This window comes from Malus sylvestris, chromosome 2 (genome assembly GCF_916048215.2).
Source record: "Malus sylvestris chromosome 2, drMalSylv7.2, whole genome shotgun sequence".
Lineage (NCBI taxonomy): Eukaryota > Viridiplantae > Streptophyta > Magnoliopsida > Rosales > Rosaceae > Malus > Malus sylvestris.
In genome coordinates, this window is record NC_062261.1 from 1142401 (window position 1) to 1162272 (window position 19872).

Genomic DNA, 19872 nt, shown 5'->3' on the forward strand with positions numbered 1-19872 from the left:
GTAAGGATGACAACGGTTCGGATCGAAAACTTTTGCACTCTTATATTATTTAACTGTGAAAAATATTGGTACACATAACCACAAATTAATCATTTACATGATAACGAATTTCCCATCGTTTAACTTTACTAGTTTACCCATTTCACCCATAACAAAACAGAAAAAACAAATTTTTTGTAATTAATAGAAAAAAAAACCCCAGATTTAATCACATTATGTCAATCACGGTCTAGTGGTATTCCTCTTCACTTGTAAGTGAGAGGTCTTAGGTCCGATTCTCGTCAAATGGGAATTTGAATCATATTATTGCTAGCTCATTGTAGGACTTAGCACACTCCCAACAAACAGCCACCCTCTCTCTTAGTCTCTCTCGAAGCAACTGCTGCAAGCATGCAACTCTCTCAAACCAAAGAACAAAGCCTCCCTCCACCACACAAATACGGCCTGCCACCACCACACACAACCACAAGCCACCACGATCCGGCGATTCTCCATTTCCCTCTCTCAAACTATCTCTTTCTAGGAGTCGGCGTCTCTCTCGACAATTTCTACAACAACGGCAAGCTAAGAACTCTCCGTCTCGCATTTTGATTTTTCATCATTTACCGTCGCTTCTTATTCTCTGAAACAGAAGAGACCCCCGATGATTGAGATCCCGAACGTCATGCAAGAAATTAAAAGCGAGAAGCCCCGGTAATCCTCTTTATTTAGGGATTTGGGATTAATTTTTTATTTAGGATGCATGTTGAATTAGGGATTTATGATTTAGGGCTTTTGATTGTTGCCGCATTTGGATTTGGATTTCTGGATTAATTTTATGTGAATTTGGTTGATTTGGATTTCTGATATTGGATTTGGATTTGGGTTTGATTTGTTTATGAGGCAAATTCCTATTGAATTGAAATTCCGAACTGTACGACCGAATCCAGAAACTTGTTTGAGAATACCGAAATTTCGGTTCGGTTTTGATTTTCAGAATCCCATCCCGATAAAGATTGGTTGGAGATTCGACTAATCGGGATGGCGATTCGTACCACCACTAGTTTTAATCAAGGTCTAAAATATCGATGATATCAGAAATATCGGTAGTCCAAAAACACGGAAATTTCGATGAAAATATCGGGATATTATCGATATCGATAAAAATTGAATAAAAACCACGGAAATTGTAAGAAAAACTTGAAAATTTTTATTGAAACTTTGCAGGATGTTTATTTAGTCAAATATCTATTAGTTTATCACAAAAAAATTGAAAGGAAATGCATTGCATGATGGATTTAACGGATTTAAGTTGATTATATAGCGAGCTGGCAAACATTGTGAGTGTAGAAAATATGTAGTAATTAATGAAAGAAGTTTAAACATACCATAATCATTTATATATAATGAATTAGTACAATATTTTACACTTTATACATTGCATGGTAAGATACTTGAGTGACTTAGTACCACATAGAGTTCCTATCAAGGTCTAAAATATCGATGATATTGGAAATATCGATAGTCCGAAAAAACAAAAATTTCAATGTAAATATCGGGATAATATCGATATTTTAGACCTTGGTTTTGATCAGGTCTGGAAAGAAGTTTGATTATGGAGCATGCATATTCACTTTCTACTTGTGCGATCTGACTTTTAGAAAACACATATACTTCAACACCTCTGCTTACATTAGTAAGCGAGGTGGACAACTCTGAGGCGTGCAGTGGTGAATTGCATATTGATTTACTGCTAAAAAAAAGGACAGGAAAATAAATAAAAATAGAAAAAACTAATAAATATATGCAATACCTAACAAAGCACTTAAAGACTTTCGAAGTCGTGACCTGAAAGCCTACTAGCATGCACGGAACACGCACGCACACATGAGACACACGTGTGTCACAGTGGGGGAAACCCTAGCAACCAGCTCATTAGATTATTTTCAACTCTTGGGCTAAAAGCTAATTTTTTTAAGCCCATAAAATTTAACCTTTAGCTTAGAAACAGTTTTTCTGCTCTAATCCTTCTAGCCTAAAATTTCAGTCCGGGATTATTAAAGAATGAATGTAGGCTAATTTTTTTTCTCAAATTAACCTTTAAAAAAAATTATGTGTGTTTCACTAAGATCACTCTTCTAACCTAGCACTCAAGAACTTTGCTTTAAACCTTTTATGCTCAAATCTTATAACCAAGCAAAGATGAATGATAGGCTTGATTTCCTATGACACGAACAGCCTAGAATAAAGGAAACTGGAATTATGTATTAGAATAATTCAAATTGTTTATTTCTAAAACTAGGCAATTAAACTGATATTATAATCTTCAAGATATGCAATGATGTGATTCTCGTTTCCTATATGAATGCACATGGTACTCCAATATATGCCTTGATGTGCACGTTTTCAGTAATTAAACCTAGAAACTACGACACGCCTAAAATATAGAACTAATATATTGCAGATGCATTAAACTTGTCTAGGAAATTAGCCAAATACAAAAGCTTGCGCTTTCACACTTGCATTCAATTAAGTCCTTAAGAACAAACCTCAGCCAAATTGCTTGAGACTAGCCTCTCCAAGGAAGAACATCACTTCGAAAAAAGTCGTCTTTGACTTTGGGCTTAATCAAGGGTTGTAATTCCTTTAATTCTAATGGTGAAATTGGGTTAAGATAAAAAATAATTTTTTTTAACAAATGATATTATCTACACTAAAAAAAGAGTGGGCTAAACCTAACAATGAGCTAGCATAATGTGGTTCAAATTCGCTTTTGTCAATAATCAAACCTAAAACCTCTCATTTACAAGTGAAAGGGAAAACCACTATACCGTAGTACTAAGTGACAATACTTTGGATTAGTTTGGTATTCCTGTGCTTTCTAAAAAAAAATGTGATTATGCTGTTCTATGAGAATAAACAATTGTTGCGTGTTCGGTAACTTTTTTGTTTTTGTTTTTGTTTTTTTTTGTAAAAGTGCTTTTAACAACAAAAAACAATGTCTGAGTATTTGGTAAACTGTTATATAAATTGTTGTGAATGTGCTAAATAAATAAAAAGGATATGGTATGTAGTGTGATATAATAATTGTCAAAGACAATAACATAGGGGCAAAATTGTAATTTTGTAAAATATGTGGGGTTGTACTTCCCTTTGAAAATTTTATTAAATGAGCACTAATTACTATACTTAAAAAAAAAAAAGCACTTTCTTTAGAAGCATGGTAGACTTTGTTTTTGTTTTTCTATGCTTTTCTATTGACATTGACAACAGTTTTTTTTTTTAAATCACTTTTTTTTTGTGTGTGTGTGTGTGTGTGTTACCAAACACACTTAATATTCCAGATTTTTTAAAAGCATTACAATCCCAAACCAACCCTTTGTTAGAATGTTTAGAATTTTCTCAATCAAATGGCTCAAATGTGTAGGGGGAATACTATTATGTAGTTGGCATTCAGTGACTTACTTAATTTCTTTGATTAGTGAATATGTTCAGGATTGTTAAATTATTTTGTACAAACTTAGCATCCATAAAGCATTTTAAGTTAAACCATTTTTACTAGCAAGATCATTTAAATTGTAGGGAGTATAAGACAATTCTAAGATCAATCCCAATCATGTTTCGAATGTTTACATTTTTGCAATTGATTTACAATTGAGTTGTAAGGAAAGACATTCACTATTCTTCCAAGAAGAGGTTTGAATTAAACCCATTTGCATCCAATGGGTGGGCCGTTTGTGGAGTAGCAGCGGCACAAGAGACCAAGTGTGATTTGCCTGAAGAGCCCATGTTGCATGGCAGCACGCCCATGGAGGTCTTGAACAGCCTGTGAAAAACTTGTGGGTACTTTAATGACCGTGAGGTTAGCTGTATAGGTTTTATGGTAGGGTGAAAAATGAGTATACGATAAGTTGTGAGAGAATGGATGAGAGGTACCTGTTGACTTAACCACGTTCATTGAAGATGTCAGAGTAGGTCTTGACGGAAGAAAGGTCTCGACATGAAAGTCCTGCAAAAATGAGGAAGGCTTTGTGGGACGTATGACATGACGGGGTGGTAATGGTGTAGGTGCAGGGCTCGGCGGGGTGTTGGTGGGTGCTGGGGAAATAAGGGCAGTAGGTGGTGTTTCTGGAGAAGGCTAGATCTTGTTAGTTATTTGCGACGGTGATAAGGGTGGCTGCGATATTTTTGGTGTTGGTGGCAGATAAGTTGTCAGATGTGATGACTTGAGGAATGGTGGGAGGGAAAGAGTCCATATCTAAGTGCAATGGTGAGGAGTTTGTATTGAACAAGGAATTAGGGGCAGCGGAAATGTCTGAGGTGTGGTAGGGAAATTGATCTCAAAAAATAAATAAATAACATCCCGTGGCACAAAAACATTTTGGAGGGTAAGATCAAATAATCTGTAACCTTTTTTACCATAGGGATAACCAATGAAAATGCGACGACGTGCACAAGGGTCAAATTTTGAAGGCTTTTGTGCATGAGTTGATGCAAAACACAAACATCCAAAAATTCGTAGGTGAGAGTAATTCGGTTCCTTGTGAAACAATTTTTCATATGGTGTTTTTCCTTGAAGAATTGATGTGGGTGTTCGATTTATGAGATAGGCAGAAGCTAGGATTGCATCCCCCAAAAATGTTTAATTAGGAAGATTAGCTTGAAAAAGTAAGGCTCGAGCAACATTAAGCTAGTGTCGATGCTTACGTTCAACGACACTATTTTGTTGTGGTGTGTTGATGCAACTAGTTTGATGGACAATTCCCTTGAGATTATAGAAGGTGTCAAGTTTGAACACGGGACCATTGTCACTTCGATCCATTTTGACCTTAGTATTGAATTGATTTTCTACCATGTGGATGAATTGGACAAGGAATTCTATTGTATTGGATTTGTGTTTCATCAAATAAATCCATGTGCTCCTAGTATAATCGTCAACGATGGTGAGAAACTATTTTGCACCTAAAATGGAAGCAACTTGATAACCACCCCAAATATCAACATGGATTAAGTTTTCTTTCACATCCATACAGTTGATGACGCTCCTTGAAATTTCCTTTGACATCGACCTTAAAAGCCACATCTTCACCAAATTATTGCATCAGTTCCATTGCTGCAATTCTTCAGGTTTGCCTTCGTTTTAAATTTGTAACATGCTTAAGTAGTAATCCAATCATCAACTTTCATGGTATTTAATTTTCAAAATTTTGTCTACAAATTTAGTTTCCCTAACATTACCCTTTATATATGTATATCATTGTGAAACCCTAATACCAACTTACATGAAGAATATTAGGGTTCACAACTTAAGCATTTGCATTTATTTGTAAGTTCTGCTAAATTGCTCGTACTATCGGTTTCTTTAAAGAAAACTTCATTTCAACACTTTGGTCACAAGCAAAAATTTGCTTGACTGACAAGAGAGTTTGCTCGAATAAGTCTAAACTTGTCCGATTTCATTACTTTGTTGTGGAATATTTGATGAGTATTTAACGTCATTTCTTTTTTGTTTTTTCATTTTTATACCGTCTGTTATACATTTATGTGATTAAATCTACATGAAGAATACCAATTTACATGAAGAATATTAGGCTTCCAAACTTAATGCGTGTGATGTCTCTATGACGAACGTGACTAGTTCATGTTAATTTGTACTTATTTAGGTGGGATTTGAGTATTGAACCCTTGCCTTATGTACTTAATCACATCTTTTAAGTTGCCCAAACTCTCAATTTCTTTGCGGCAGTGCGCAGTCAAACAACATAGCCTTGCCCCCACATTTGAAGGAAATATCATTTTTTTTTTGTCGAAGGAAATATCATATCAATTGGGCAATTTCATGGGTGGAGAAGCTGTTGAGAGCCTGCATGCAAATGAATAGGATGAAGTTGTTGCCACTATAGATTGTAAAAGAGTTAAGGATACTGAGGATGATTGTAAAAGAGTACTGCATTCTCGGTAGAGTGCTTCATGCGTAAGGATGACAACGGTTCGGATCGAAAACTTTTGCACTCTTATTTATTTAACCGTGAAAAATATTGGTACACATAACCACAAATTAATCATTTACATGATAACGAATTTCTCATCATTTAACTTTACTGGTTTACCCATTTCACCCATAACAAAACAGAAAAAACAATTTTTTTGTAATTAATAGAAACAAAAAACCCCAGATTTAATCACATTATGTCAATCACGGTCTAGTTGTATTCCTCTTCGCTTGTAAGTGAGAGGTGTTAGGTCCGATTCTCGTCAAAGACGAATTTGAATCATATTAATGCTAACTTAGCACACTCCCACCAAACACCCACCCTCTCAGTCTCTCTCGTCTCGAAGCAATAGCGGCAAGCATGCAACTCTCTCAAACCAAAGAACAAAGCCTCCCTCCACCACACAAATACGGCCAGCCACCACCACACACAACCACAAGCCACCACGATCCGGCGATTCTCCATTTCCCTCTCTCAGACTATCTCTTTCTAGGAGTCGGCGTCTCTCTCGACGATTTCTACAACAACGGCGAGCTAAGAACTCTCCGTCTCGCATTTTGATTTTTCATCATTTACCGTCGCTTCTTATTCTCTGAAACGGAAGAGACCCCCGATGATTGAGATCCCGAACGTCATGCAAGAAATTAAAAGCGAGAAGCCCTGGTAATCCTCTTTATTTAGGGATTTGGGATTAATTTTTTATTTAGGATGCATGTTGAATTAGGGATTTATGATTTAGGGCTTTTGATTGGTGCTGCATTTGGATTTGGATTTCTGGATTAATTTTATGTGGATTTGGTTGATTTGGATTTCTGATATTGGATTTGGATTTGGGTTTGATTTGTTTATGAGGCAAATTCCTATTGAATTGAAATTCCGAACTGTACGACCGAATCCAGAAACTTGTTTGAGAACACCGAAATTTCGGTTCGGTTTTGATTTTCAGAATCCCATCCCGATAAAGATTGGTTGGAGATTCGACTGATCGGGATGGCGATTCGTACCACCACTAGTTTTGATCAGGTCTTGAAAGAAGTTTGATTATGGAGCATGCATATTCACTTTCTACTTGTGCAATCTGACTTTTAGAAGACGCATATACTTCAACACCTCTGCTTACATTAGTAAGCGAGGTGGACAACTCTAAGGCGTGCAGTGGTGAATTGCATATTGATTTACTGCTAAAACAAGGACAGGAAAATAAATAAAAATAGAAAAAACTAATAAATATATGCAATACCTAACAAAGCCTACTGGCATGCACGCAACACGCACGCACACATGAGACACACGTGTGTCACAGTGCGGAAACTCTAGCAGCCAGCTCATTAGACAATTTCCAACCCTTGGGCTAAAAGCTAATTTTTTAAGCCCAGAAAATTTAGTCTTTAGCTTAGAAACAGTTTTTCTGCTCTAATCCTTCTAGCCTAAAATTTTAGTCCAGGATTATTAAAGAATGAACTTAGGCTAATTTTTTTCTTAAATTAACATTTAAAAAAAATTATGTAGACTATCGTAAATTAATTTTATGAACATTTTAATATAAAAATATTTAAATTCCGATAAATATTGAAAAATCACTAAATTGATACATGAAACACTATGGAAGAATATGAAAATTATGATAAAGATGTATAAGCACAAAATACATAAAACACACAAGACACACAGAACACATGTGAAACACATACAAAACACATGTGAAGGACATACAAAACACATGATAGAGATGAAACACACACAAAACACATGTGAAACACATGACACACACGAAACACATACAAAATACATACAAAGCAAGCATTCAACTTTCACCAATCGGTCAACTTTCACCAAACTTTTAACTTTCACGAATCATTCAACTTTCACCAATCTTTCAACTTTCATCAATCATCCTCTATATAAACACAGGTTGAATATCAGTTGATCGCACAATCTTTCAACCTTCAATCATCCTCTATATTCACCAATCTTTCAACTTTCAAAGTGTTTTTGTTTCCTAAAAATCCTCAATATCTCATCAATGAGTGATAGAAAAAGGCGTAGCAGGGCAATGCAGATGGCACAATACAAAGCAAGCCTTGACATTGAGGATACATAAATGATCAACGCAGAAGCTAAACTTGCAAACTTGCTTATACAATATGAGCATCATGCCAAATCTAGCTATCGTAGTTCTGTTACCGAGCGTTCATTTGTGCAGCATGATAGAGATGAGTGTCATGACCGAATGATGAAAGATTATTTCATCGAGTTGTTGGATTTAATTATTTTAGCCGTTGGATTCAAATTGGGGCCGTTAGATCTTTTTTAAGCCCAGAAAATTTGGCCTTTAGCCTAGAAATAGTTTTTCTACTCTAACCCTTCAGGCCTAAAATTTTAGTCCAAGATTATTGTAGGGGGATGTGGAGTGCTCGGCGGCGGGAACTTTGAGCCTCTTCATCCTCCCAATCGAAGGGTGAGGTGACAGCTTTGACAACAGAGGTGACCGACCTTAGGACTGAGCTAGCCTCGTATAATAGCCCGATGTCACTAATTGTATAGGCCCTCAGTCAGTCCCGCATTCGTCTCCTAGATATTCGTCCCCTATCGATGTGCTAGCCCCTCCAACTTGAGCATGCCCAGAACTCTGCCCCTTCGACCTCTGAGCCTGTCCTTAACCCCAACCCCTTCTTGCCCCAATCTTTCCATTCACATGTGAACAACGACCCTGTAGATTATTCCACATTTTTTTCTTAGTTGTTTAGTCCCTTACTTTTAAATTTTTTTCTTTGTGCATACATTTTATTTTTATTTTAATTATTTTATTTATTTTTATTTTATTATTTTATTATAAAATTAAACAAATATAATTTTTTTTTTTTACGAATAATAGCTTCGTCGTGCATACTTTTTTGCACTAACTCACTTTCGTCGCACAAAGTTTTTAGACATGAATATTAGTCGTTCTAGGTTTGTATCCTGGTATTTTGTGTGACGAACATATTCGTTTCTAAAAATTTGGTGCAATGAATGAGGAATTGTCATGCTTTATTTTCCGCGACCAATGCTTTTGTTCATCGCGCAGAGTCTTTCTTCACGATCTTTGCGCGACTGATTCTGCATGACGAAGTTTTCATCGCACATACGTTTGTGCGACGCTATTAAACTTTACGCGACCAATTTATGTTCGTCGCACTAAATGTTAAACGTGGTAGTGATTAATTTTTACTTTAATTTGAGTCTCAACTCAATTCAAGTTCAACAAACTTTTAATAAAATGGGGCTTAAAATTTTAACTAGAATGAACGAGCCAAGGAGATCTCAAAACCCTAAATTACGAGTGGGTGGGAAGAATATTTGAGTGCTTGTAATTGTTGCTCCATATGATTCTACAGTAAGCAAGGCTCCTATCACACGTGTGATTAGTTTGCTTTTGTGTTCTTGATCGCTTATATATCATTTTGCTCTTATTGGTTTGAGGGAATAAAGGCTCAAACTTCCTGACATTTTCATGATACTTCAAGAAATCCATTGAAAACTGACTAAATTGTCTAACAAATGGGCAATTTGATTCTTATTGTTGGAGGAAAGATCAGCAGTTTTCAGTTATACTGCAGAAAGGAAGAATACAGGAGAATATATATGGAGGATGACTTTTGAGCGGCAACTGAAATTTAATTTTATTGCTTTCAATTTTTTATTACAACACTAGGCCAATCTTATTATTGGCTATTTTTTAATAACATTCAGACCTTTGGATAACAGCTATAACTCTTGGATAAGTTCCAAGAGACACAACTCTACATTACAGAAAGTGCATTACGTTTAACACTCACATCATTGACATGATCCTAGTTGATCTAAGGTTGTTACATATATCCTCCTTAGGTTCCTGAGTAATCCTCTCTAGTTCCTGCTGAAATCTCTCCATGGCCGAGGATGGCAAACACATTGGTACCAATATTCCATCCTCTGTGTTGTTTTTGTGTTGAACGTAGAAGCTAATCAAATCCAAGGCCTTGACGGGTCCAGCAAATACCGGCTGTCCCCATCCAAAATTGACATCTCCAAAACCTACACGCGTATTATCAGAAACTATTAAATAACTTCCTGTCGATGAATATTGAGGTCGCCCTCTTAGTACCAAAAGATCTGCCACTGATCTTAAGTATTCTTCATTCATGGTAGCTTTAGCCTTCTTCACCAACTCCAAAGCATATCCCAGTGGATTTTTGCATAGAGGTTCAGCCTTCGAAATTGCAGCTGGAAATGCAAATGCATTGCCATAGTATCCCAAGGGAAGACATACATTGTTGTGCTTTCCTCGTGCATTGACAATGCATGAAACTCGAACAGCCTCTTTTGGATTAATGTTAAGTGCAAGAGTGCGACATTTCCACAAACAAGCTGTGATCAAGTCAAATGTGGAGCAAGTGGAAATTAGGTGGGGTGGAATCTGTTTTCGAAGGACTCTCATCTCCTTGGCACCAAAGTAGAAAGATCGTTGAACCATGTTTGACTGGTTACTGGATGCGTATGAGCCATCAGAATGACCAATCACGTCTTCATATTCATGATGAGCACATGTAATTCTTGGTGGATCTCGAGCGAACAAGAGCTCTCTCTCCCACACTGGTAGAATAGATGGTGCATGTGCGCCTCTTGCCATCTCCGCGATGGCGGTCAGGAACAAGAGCAATCCAGCTGCATCACACATTGTGTGGTTTAGGCGCAATGCAAGTATGAAACCTCCACATGTAAGACAGGTCACCTGCATATTGCAAAAATTTTCTTGATCATCATATTCGTGCTAGTTAACAATTCTTTCGAAGAAAAGACCAAAAAAAAAAAAAACCATCTAAATTAGATGATCTAATTAGGAAACAAAAATTTCATAAAAATTAGGAATAAAATTCAAGGAAGATGGAGTCTCTTTGAAAGAGTCTCCTGCCTGTTGTAGTTACTTGAAAGAATCTTTAAATATAGAGGAATTTAGACAAAACGTTTATAGAAGGGAAAAATTTAGACAGAAGACAAAGAGGACGACATGACGACATGCAAAAAACCTAGAAGAAGAACGGCAAAGGAAAACCTACACAATAAAGGTGATGTGAGAGTGGTAGAAAACCTAGGACTAATTAGGCAGATACCATGTAGAAATATAATTTCCTCAATTCGGTGTGTATACAAATTTTACAATGTATAGGGTTAAACATAAGGATTGTAGAAGAAAAATTAGTTTCGAAAAATAATGAAAAGCGTCTCATAATCTTTTCTTTCCAAAACCACCTAATGACTTTCTTTAATTATAAGAACAAAGAGGCGTGGTAGTATCGTAGATAAGTTCAAGTTTGGGTGTGGTGGTGGTATGATAAATTTTTGTTTATGAAATAGGTTGCCAATTTTATGAAAAAGTTAAAAACAATTGCTGTGCCACCAAACTTCAACTTATTTACAATATTGTTAGTGCTTTCTTGTTTATATCCTTATTTGTCATTAAAAATATCATATGTTGTTGATTGCACTAATTTCTTACAAAAAATCTATGGGGTGTGTATGCGATCTTAACGCAAAAAACACTACTCGTACCCTTAACCTACTTCAATTTTTTTGTAAAGAATTAATGGCTATGACCAAATATGAATATTAAAAACTAAATAACATGTAATTGATAATTAATTGACTCACCTGAACCAGCACCAAAGGACAACCAATAATTCCATCAGAGCCTGGAAAATTAAATAAGAACTCCTCTAAGAGTGGACAAGGGGGTAAAATTTTGTCTCCTAGTTGCTCAAGTGTGACATCAGCAGAAGCCTCGATGAACAAGATACCTTCACCATTGCAATCGACCACGAGCTTTCTGTTAGGCCCTTCCCTAAGCCTTCCAGCTAAAGGGTAGTAATACACTAATGCTCTACTTAAGGCTTCCCTAATCACCTTAACGGGATTACGATTTTTATTAAGTGAAGGGTTGTCTTTGTAACACATTATGATTGGAACTTGAAATCTCAAGAATTCTTGGTCGTCAATATCTGAGAGAAACTTTGTTTCTTGAGGCGTTGGCTTTGCCGGAGTTATAAGTTCCGGCTGCAATCGTTTCACATGAAGGACTGCTAGTGGCATCATTTCAGTAACGAGCTTAAGAACCAGCAAAAGATCAAAGGAATTGGAACTTTTATTTTGTGGTATGCATGCTAACTAGTTAGTGCTTAAGTACTTATATAGCGTTATGCAGATGCTCTAGGGTTCCCGAATCTTCCGTCCAAGTTTCCACCTGTTGTGAATGTGATTGTTTTCCTTTCCATTAAAAATGTTGTTAGAAAGAAACGTTTAAATCACGCAATCAACATGGACTGCAAAGAAAAACATCATGTTGAGAGGTATGTGCATGGGACAATTCACAGTTCTTACCACAGATTCGCACATATACATTAATACTGAATTTCATTTCAACATCAGAAAACTGAATACTAACAGGGATATGGGGACAGGTGTGACTTTTGTAAAACATCGATTAGACGTCTGCTATAAAGGCAAACATTGTTGGAAGCACGTAAAGTGTTGTTGGGGCTATAAAGGAAAACATTGTTGGGAGCACGTCAAGTGTTGGGCTATAAAGGAAAATATTGTTAGCATATTAGCACGGGAGAATATTGTTTCACATAGCGTGGAGCACGTCAAGTGTTGGGTTTCATACTTAAGATAATATGTTCTGATATCACAACGAAAGTTAAAGTTCTATCGCCATTTAGTATTGTAGTCTAGTGGTATTCCTCTTCACTTATAACTGAGAGATTTTAGGTTTAATTCTCGTCAAAGGCAAATTTGAACAACATTATTATTAGTCTATTGTGAGTCTAAACCCGTCATTTTTCTCTCAGTATAGATAATGTCGTTTGTTAAACAAAAACAAAAAAAGTAGTTGAGGTTCCATCATAAAACTAATTGACAATATGAAGAGTAACTTAATTACTTATATGCACATACAAAATCTTTTCCTTACCTAATATGAGATCTATACTCTCAACATTTCATTGTTAAGCAAATATGTAAAAAAACAAAATGGAACAAATAATTCGATCACTTGACAAAATAGAACTCATTGAAGAGTGAAGACAATATTATGTTTGTTAAAGATATGACTCACTGAAGACAATATTATATTTGTTAAAATGGAAATGGAGCTTCTGATTACACCCAACTTTTATCTCCTCACCCAACGAACTCTTTTTACTCTACAAGATTTTAAAAACTTAACATCTACTCTCCGTACTCACCGAATCTTCCAAAATTACCCCTTCCAAATCTTTCTCCATCTTACACGATATATCTTCTCATCCAACAACCTCCCCTTGAATATGGGGCTGCCGAACCCACTTTCCTCCATCAATATTCGGTTCTTCATCAAGCTATGCACACTCTTTTGAGAATTCAACTTAATTATAAGGAATATGAAACCAGCAACTCTTTGCAACTACTTGTGAATTATGTCTTTATTTTCGTTCATTTAAGTTGGTGGTTAGCCATCCAATTGTTCTTCCCCATCAATTTTTAGAAGAAACCAAACCAAACTAGACTCGAGTGTTCATATATTCATTGGAGTTGAATATAACAATACGTAAAATTCCATTACTAAGAAGTAAGAAGCCAAATTGTATCAAGACTTTGTAACAGCAGCATGAAGGTCAGGAGTCGACTTGGAGGAGAAGATCGCGAGTGGGTTCAGCTAGCACTGGTTAACCAAACCCCCGATTCCATGTTCATGGTTATCGGCTAATCCTCAACTCTTATGTTCGGTGCTTAACTTCCGAACATTGAGCTTGTTGTCAAATTTTGTGTTTAGCATGTTCAAATCCATGATTCAATCTAGTTGTATTTTATTTAAGAAAATATAAACAAACCCAAGAGGATTTCAGAGAAAAGTGATAGCATAGGGCAGAACATTGCAGCTCAAACGTCACTTACATACTTCAATGATTTAGGGTTTTGGTCACGATACCACCTTACATCTCATTTAAATTAGCTAGTTTACAAGAGCCTTCAAAACCCCAGTTGTTCTAAGCTAATCTAAACCACCAAAGCAAACCTATCTCAGCCCTACACTTGTAATTTTGGACTGAGTCAACATATTTGGCCGTTACAAATTTAGAAAAAACTAAGCCATTACTTTTGTTTAATACAAAAAATTGGAAGCTAGAAATCAATTTAGGCACCAACACTCTCCTGCAAATTGCTTTTAGTTTTGACACCAAGAAAATCCCTGAGGTATACAAAACTCTCTTTTAGCGTACCCTTAGTAAATATATCAACAGTTTGATCTTCATATTTGCAATAGAGTAATTCAATCACATTATCTGACGTACAAAGGATCTCTAATAAAGTGATGATTCCTCTTGACATGTTTTGTTTTTTTAGTGAATCAGAGGATATCTGGTTATAGCAATTACAAAGGTGTTGTTGAATTTTAGTGATATAGCATCTACTTTGAAAAGGTAGCTGGGTCGAGGAACCCAAACCCAATAGATAAATAATCTCAACTAAAATTCCAAACGAGGATTCAATTACGGTTTCAATCATACTACGTAACAGTGAAGAACAAAATGAAATAGAGAAAAAAGAACAAAAAACTCACGATATAATTTATGGGCACACAACCGATTAAAGAACCATTGAGAAATAAGTACTTTTACAAGTGTTAACCCTAAAAACTGCCAAGCCTATGTGGCGCGTTGGCCGAGTAACTAATAAGCTAACTACGTCATTCGGTTGTTTGCAGGTGTGCCAACTCGTCGACCGAGGCGTAAAATTTATTGATGTTGCGTTGAGTGCGCTGCTGACTTCTGAATCTCGCGACTGCGGCCGAGGAATGAACACTCTTGGCCTTCGAGTTCTAGAGCCTGAAGACAAGGCTGCTAGTTCTGCGAAGTTCAATATCAAATTCGGCTTTCAATGTGCCGAATGTAATAATTTGTAACACCCCACTTCGCCGAAAAGGCTAATGAGATAACCTTTACCAATAAAGATTCAAAAATCCTTCTCGACCGAGACTGGGATAGATAACCAGTCGGCCCCGTCACAATGTTGTTTATCCAAACTGAAGGTGCTTCACGGTCGACTGATTCTACGGCAACAGTGCTGTTTATCCAAACTAAAGATATTCGCCGGTTGCCTTCATAGTGCTGTTTATCCAAACTAATGATGTGTTGGCGAAAAAGAAAATAAAAAATCTCAAGATGTTTGAGAGGTTTCGCGTAGAGCGAGGGTTTGCGCAGGGCAGTTTGTGTGTTAAGTTGGAGATCCCTCTTCCGTTGCCATTGCATCTGTATTTATAGGACTGATGTACTTGTTTGGCACGGCCTGATTCTCTAGTAGAGTCCTATTTCAAATTCCCATGTATCTGACGTGACTTGATCTTTAAAGGATTTGATCTTTGGTGACGTGGCTTTACCACTTGCTTTCCTCCAACCATCTTCACGGCACCAACCCAAGAAATATGCATTAAAAACCTAGCCTACCTCATCATCACAACACCAAAAAGACCTACGTTCCTAGGCTTGCTTTAAATGAATATTAAATTCATTTTATCTCATAATTTCATCCCATCCATGCATCATGACTTTTCACACCTCTTCTACCATGCATGCATCTCACCAAACCATCTTGATCGATTCCGAACTACGTGCATAACAACATTTATCACCCACTTTTAAATGGATAATAACAATAAAATACTCTGATGCTCTAATCCACCACACGTTTCAATTCCAAGAACCCCAAATTAAATTGAACTATACTGCTCACTTTGAAGATATAATTTGCACCTCATCTTGTACAAGATAATATCAAGATAATTTACAAGATAATATCATGATTAAAACCACAATATATCCTCTAATTATCTTAATAATTCTGCCATCCAACAGTTGAGAACTGTGTTTATCAACGGCCTTGATTGCACGGGCCGATGGTGTAAATTTGGGTCCAAACAACAGGACTCAACAAGACAGACATCTACTACACTTGAAGTTTTCTCTTGTACTTCTAATCATGTAGCACACAGTCTTTCTTTTGCTCTCTTTTGGATGAACATGACGCACTCAGCAGATTCTCCTCATGACTAAAGAGATTGCACTCAACTTCGTCACATAGATGGACACAACTTCTTCACCCAAATGAATATGATGAATAATATGAAAGGTATGAAGTGTTTCACTAAGATCACTCTTCTAACCTAGCACTCAAGAACTTTGCTTTAAACCGTTTATGCTCAAATCTTATAACCAAGCAAAGATGAAAGATAGGCTTGATTTCCTATGACACGAATAGCCTAGAATAAAGGAAACTGGAATTATGTACTAGAATAAATCAAATTGGGTTTATTTCTTAAAACTAGGCAATTAAACTGATATTATAATCTTCAAGATATGCAATGATGTGATTCTCGTTTCCTATATGAATGCACATGATACTCCAATATATGCCTTGATGTGCACGTTTTCAGTAATTAAACCTAGAAACTACGACACGCCTAAAATATAGAACTAATATATTGCAGATGCATTAAACTTGTCTAGGAAATTAGCCAAATACAAAAGCTTGCGCTTTCACACTTGCATTCAATTAAGTCCTTAAGAACAAACCTCAGCCAAAGTGCTTGAGACTAGGCTCTCCAAGGAAGAACATAACTTCGAAAAAAGTCGTCTTTGACTTTGGGCTTAATCAAGGGTTGTAATTCCTTTAATTCTAATAGTGAAATTCGGTTAAGATAAAAAATATTTTTTTTAAACAAATGATATTATCTACACTAAGAAGAGAGTGGGCTAAACCTAACAATGGGCTAGCATAATGTGGTTCAAATTCTCTTTTGTCGATAATCAAATCTAAAACCTCTCACTTACAAGTGAAGGGGGAAACCACTAGACCGTAATACTAAGTGGCAATACTTTGGATTAGTTTGGTATTCCTCTGCTTTCTAAAAAATGTGATTCGGCTGTCCTATGAGAATAAACAGTGTCGCGTGTTTGGTAACCTTTTTTTTTTTTGTTTTTTTTTTTGTAAAAGTGCTTTTAACAACAAAAAATAGTGTTTGAGTGTTTGGTAAACTGTTATATAAATTGTTGTGAATGTGTTATATAACTAAAAAAGATATGGTATGTAATGTGATATAATAATAGTCAAAGACAATAACGTAAGGGCAAAAATTGTAATTTTGTAAAATATGTGGGGTTGTACTTGCCTTTGAAAATTTTATTAAATGAGCACTAATTACTGTACTTCGAAAAAAAAACACTTTCTTTAGAAGCATGGTAGACTCTGTTTTTGTTTTTCTATGCTTTTCTATTGTCATTTACAACAGTTTTTTAAAAAAATCACTTTTTGTGTGTGTGTGTGTGTGTGTTACACCAAACACACTTAGCCCTAGTTTGGGGTTGAGGTGATTTAAAAAAAAAGCTGGGATGAAAAAAAAACTGGAGTAAAATTTGTGATTGGTAACTCAGCTTATTTTCAAAGTCACTGTCATTTTAAGCTGAAAAGTGGCAAAAAGCTGAAGCAGCAAAATGCAGCTTCTCAAAACCAGTTTTTTTTTTTTTCAAAAGGCGAGTCACAACTGTTTTATATAAAAGTTTACTAAACACTATCATACTGCTTTTTTTTCCAAAAGCACTTTTACAAAAAAAACTTACCAAACACTCTGCTGCTTTATTTCACAGCCGCTTATTCTCACAGCACAACAGAAGCAGCTTTTTTTCAAAGCACAACAATACCAAATCAGCCCTTAATATTCTAGATTTTTTAAAAGCATTACAATCCCAAATCAGCCATTTGTTAGAATGTTTAGAATTTTCTCAATCAAATGGCTCAAATGTGTAGGGGGAATACTATTATGTAGTTGGCATTCAATGACTTGCTTAATGTCTTTGATTAGTGAATATGTTCTGGATTGTTAAATTATTTTGTATAAACTTAGCATCCATAAAGCATTTTAAGTTAAACCATATTCACTAGCAAGAGGATTTAAATTGTAGGGAGTAGAAGACAATTCTGAGATCAATCCCAATCATGTTTCGAATGTTTACATTTTTGCAATTGATTTACAATTGAGTTGTAAGGAAAGACATTCATTATTCTTCCAAGAAGAGGTCTGGATTAAACCTATTTGCATCCAATGGGTGGGTCGTTTGTGGAGTGGCAGCGACACAAGCGACCAAGTGTGATTTTCCTGAAGAGCCGCAATCTCATGTTCCATGGCAACACGCCAACGAAGGTCTTGAACAGCATGCGAAAAACTTGTGGGTTCTTTAATGACCGTGAGGTTAGTTGTGTAGGTTTTATGGTAGGGTGAAAAACAAGTATACGATAAGTGGTGAGAGAGTAGATGAGAGGTACCTGATGACTTAACCACATTCATTGAAGATGTCGGAGTAGGTCTTAACGGAAGAGAGGTCTCGACGTGAAAGTCCTGCAAAAATAAGGAAGGCTTTGTGGAACGTATGACACGATGGGGTGGTAATGGTGTAGGTTGGGTGTTGGTAGGTGCTGGGGAAATAAGGGCAATATGTGGTGTTTCTGGAGAAGGCAAGATCCTGTTCGGTATTTGTGATGGTGATAAAGGTGGCTGTGATATTTCTGGTGTTGGTTGGCAGATAAGGTTTGTGTGGTATCATGGGATTCAAAAGATAAGTTGTCAAATGTGATGACTTGAGGAATGGTGGGAGGGAAAGAGTCCATATCTAAGTGCAATGGTGAGGAGTTTGTATTGAACAAAGAATTAGGGGCAGCGGAAATGTCTGAGGTGTGGTAGGGAAATTGATCTCAAAAAAAAAAAAAAAAAACATCCCGTGACACAAAAACCTTTTAGAGGGTAAGATCAAATAATCTGTAACCTTTTTTTACCATGAAACATGAAACACTATGGAAGAATATGAAAATCATGATAGAGATATATAAACACAAAATACATAAAACACACAAGACACACATAACACATGTGAAGCACGTACACATGTGAAGGACATATAAAACACATGATAGAGATGAAGCACACACAGAACACATGTGAAACACATGACACACACAAAACACATACAAAATACATACAAAGCAAGCCTTCAACTTTCACCAATCTTTCAACTTTCACCAAAACTTTCAACTTTCACCAATCGTTCAACTTTCACCGAACTTTCAACTTTCACCAATCGTTCAACTTTCACCAAACTTTCAACTTTCATCAATCATCCTCTATATAAACACAAGTTGAATATCAGTTGATCACACAATCTTTCAACCTTCAATCATCCTCTATAATCACCAATCTTTCAACTTTCAAAGTGTTTTTGTTTCCTAAAAATCTTCAATATCTCATTAATGGGTGATAGAAGAAGGTGTAGCAGGGCAATGCAAATGGCACAATACCAAGCAAGCCTTGACATTGAGGATACAGAAATGATCATCGCAGAAGCTGAACTTGCAAACTCGCTTATGCAATATGAGCACCATGCCGAATTTAGCTATCATCATTTTGTCACAGGGTGTTCATTTGTGCAGTATGATAGAGAAGAGTGTTATGACCGAATGATGAAAGATTATTTCATCAAGCCGTTGGATTTGATTATTTTAGCCGTTATATTTTTTTTTTATCGTTAGATTTGATTATATTCGATCTCAATCGTTGGATTCAAGGTATTTTAAAATTACATTTTTATTTTAAAATAAAATTTGAAGCCGAACCATTGGATCAACCAACGGTCCGTAAAGCCCAGCTATAGGATGCAGAAAAAGAGCCTTTGGGCTCTGGTTGGTGGCCGACAGCGACCCTGAGAGTGGGCCCCCCTGTCGAACGCTGAAGCTAAATGGCCCATGTGGGGCAAGTGCGCGAGTGAACGGGTTGAGACTGGGCTCCCTTTGGGTGAGTCCA

General features: G+C 36.3%; 1 protein-coding gene and 2 long non-coding RNA genes across 3 annotated transcripts in view; 1 reads left to right on the forward strand and 2 right to left on the reverse strand.

Annotated features, from left to right (window-relative positions):
- The window catches only part of LOC126614069 (uncharacterized), a 30199-nt gene extending 20245 nt beyond the window's left edge, over positions 1-9954 (forward strand). Inside the window, exon 2 of the long non-coding RNA XR_007620258.1 lies at positions 9820-9954. This is a non-coding gene — a long non-coding RNA (uncharacterized LOC126614069). The remainder of the gene's footprint in view (positions 1-9819) is intronic.
- On the reverse strand, positions 9609-12161 carry LOC126614049 (alcohol acyl transferase 1 allele GSa). The gene is made up of 2 exons (XM_050281687.1): positions 11643-12161; positions 9609-10725 (listed from the first exon to the last, which is right to left on the reverse strand). The coding sequence occupies exons 1-2, from the start codon at positions 12081-12083 to the stop codon at positions 9787-9789; spliced, it is 1380 nt and encodes a 459-aa protein (XP_050137644.1). The 5' UTR covers positions 12084-12161; the 3' UTR covers positions 9609-9786.
- A 5810-nt stretch (positions 12162-17971) lies between these two features.
- Positions 17972-18687, reverse strand: LOC126614072 (uncharacterized). The gene is made up of 2 exons (XR_007620261.1): positions 18345-18687; positions 17972-18254 (listed from the first exon to the last, which is right to left on the reverse strand). It is a non-coding gene; the product is annotated as an uncharacterized LOC126614072 (long non-coding RNA).
- Between the last annotated feature and the right edge of the window lie 1185 nt (positions 18688-19872).

Bases quoted from the DNA above. Each gene is read 5' to 3' on its own strand.
- LOC126614049 (XM_050281687.1), bottom strand. From the start codon at position 12,083: ATGATGCCACTAGCAGTCCTTCATGTGAAACGATTGCAGCCGGAACTT. The intron at 10,726-11,642 runs GTGAGTCAATTA...TGCAATATGCAG, and splicing joins GTCCTTTGGTGCTGGTTCAG to GTGACCTGTCTTACATGTGG.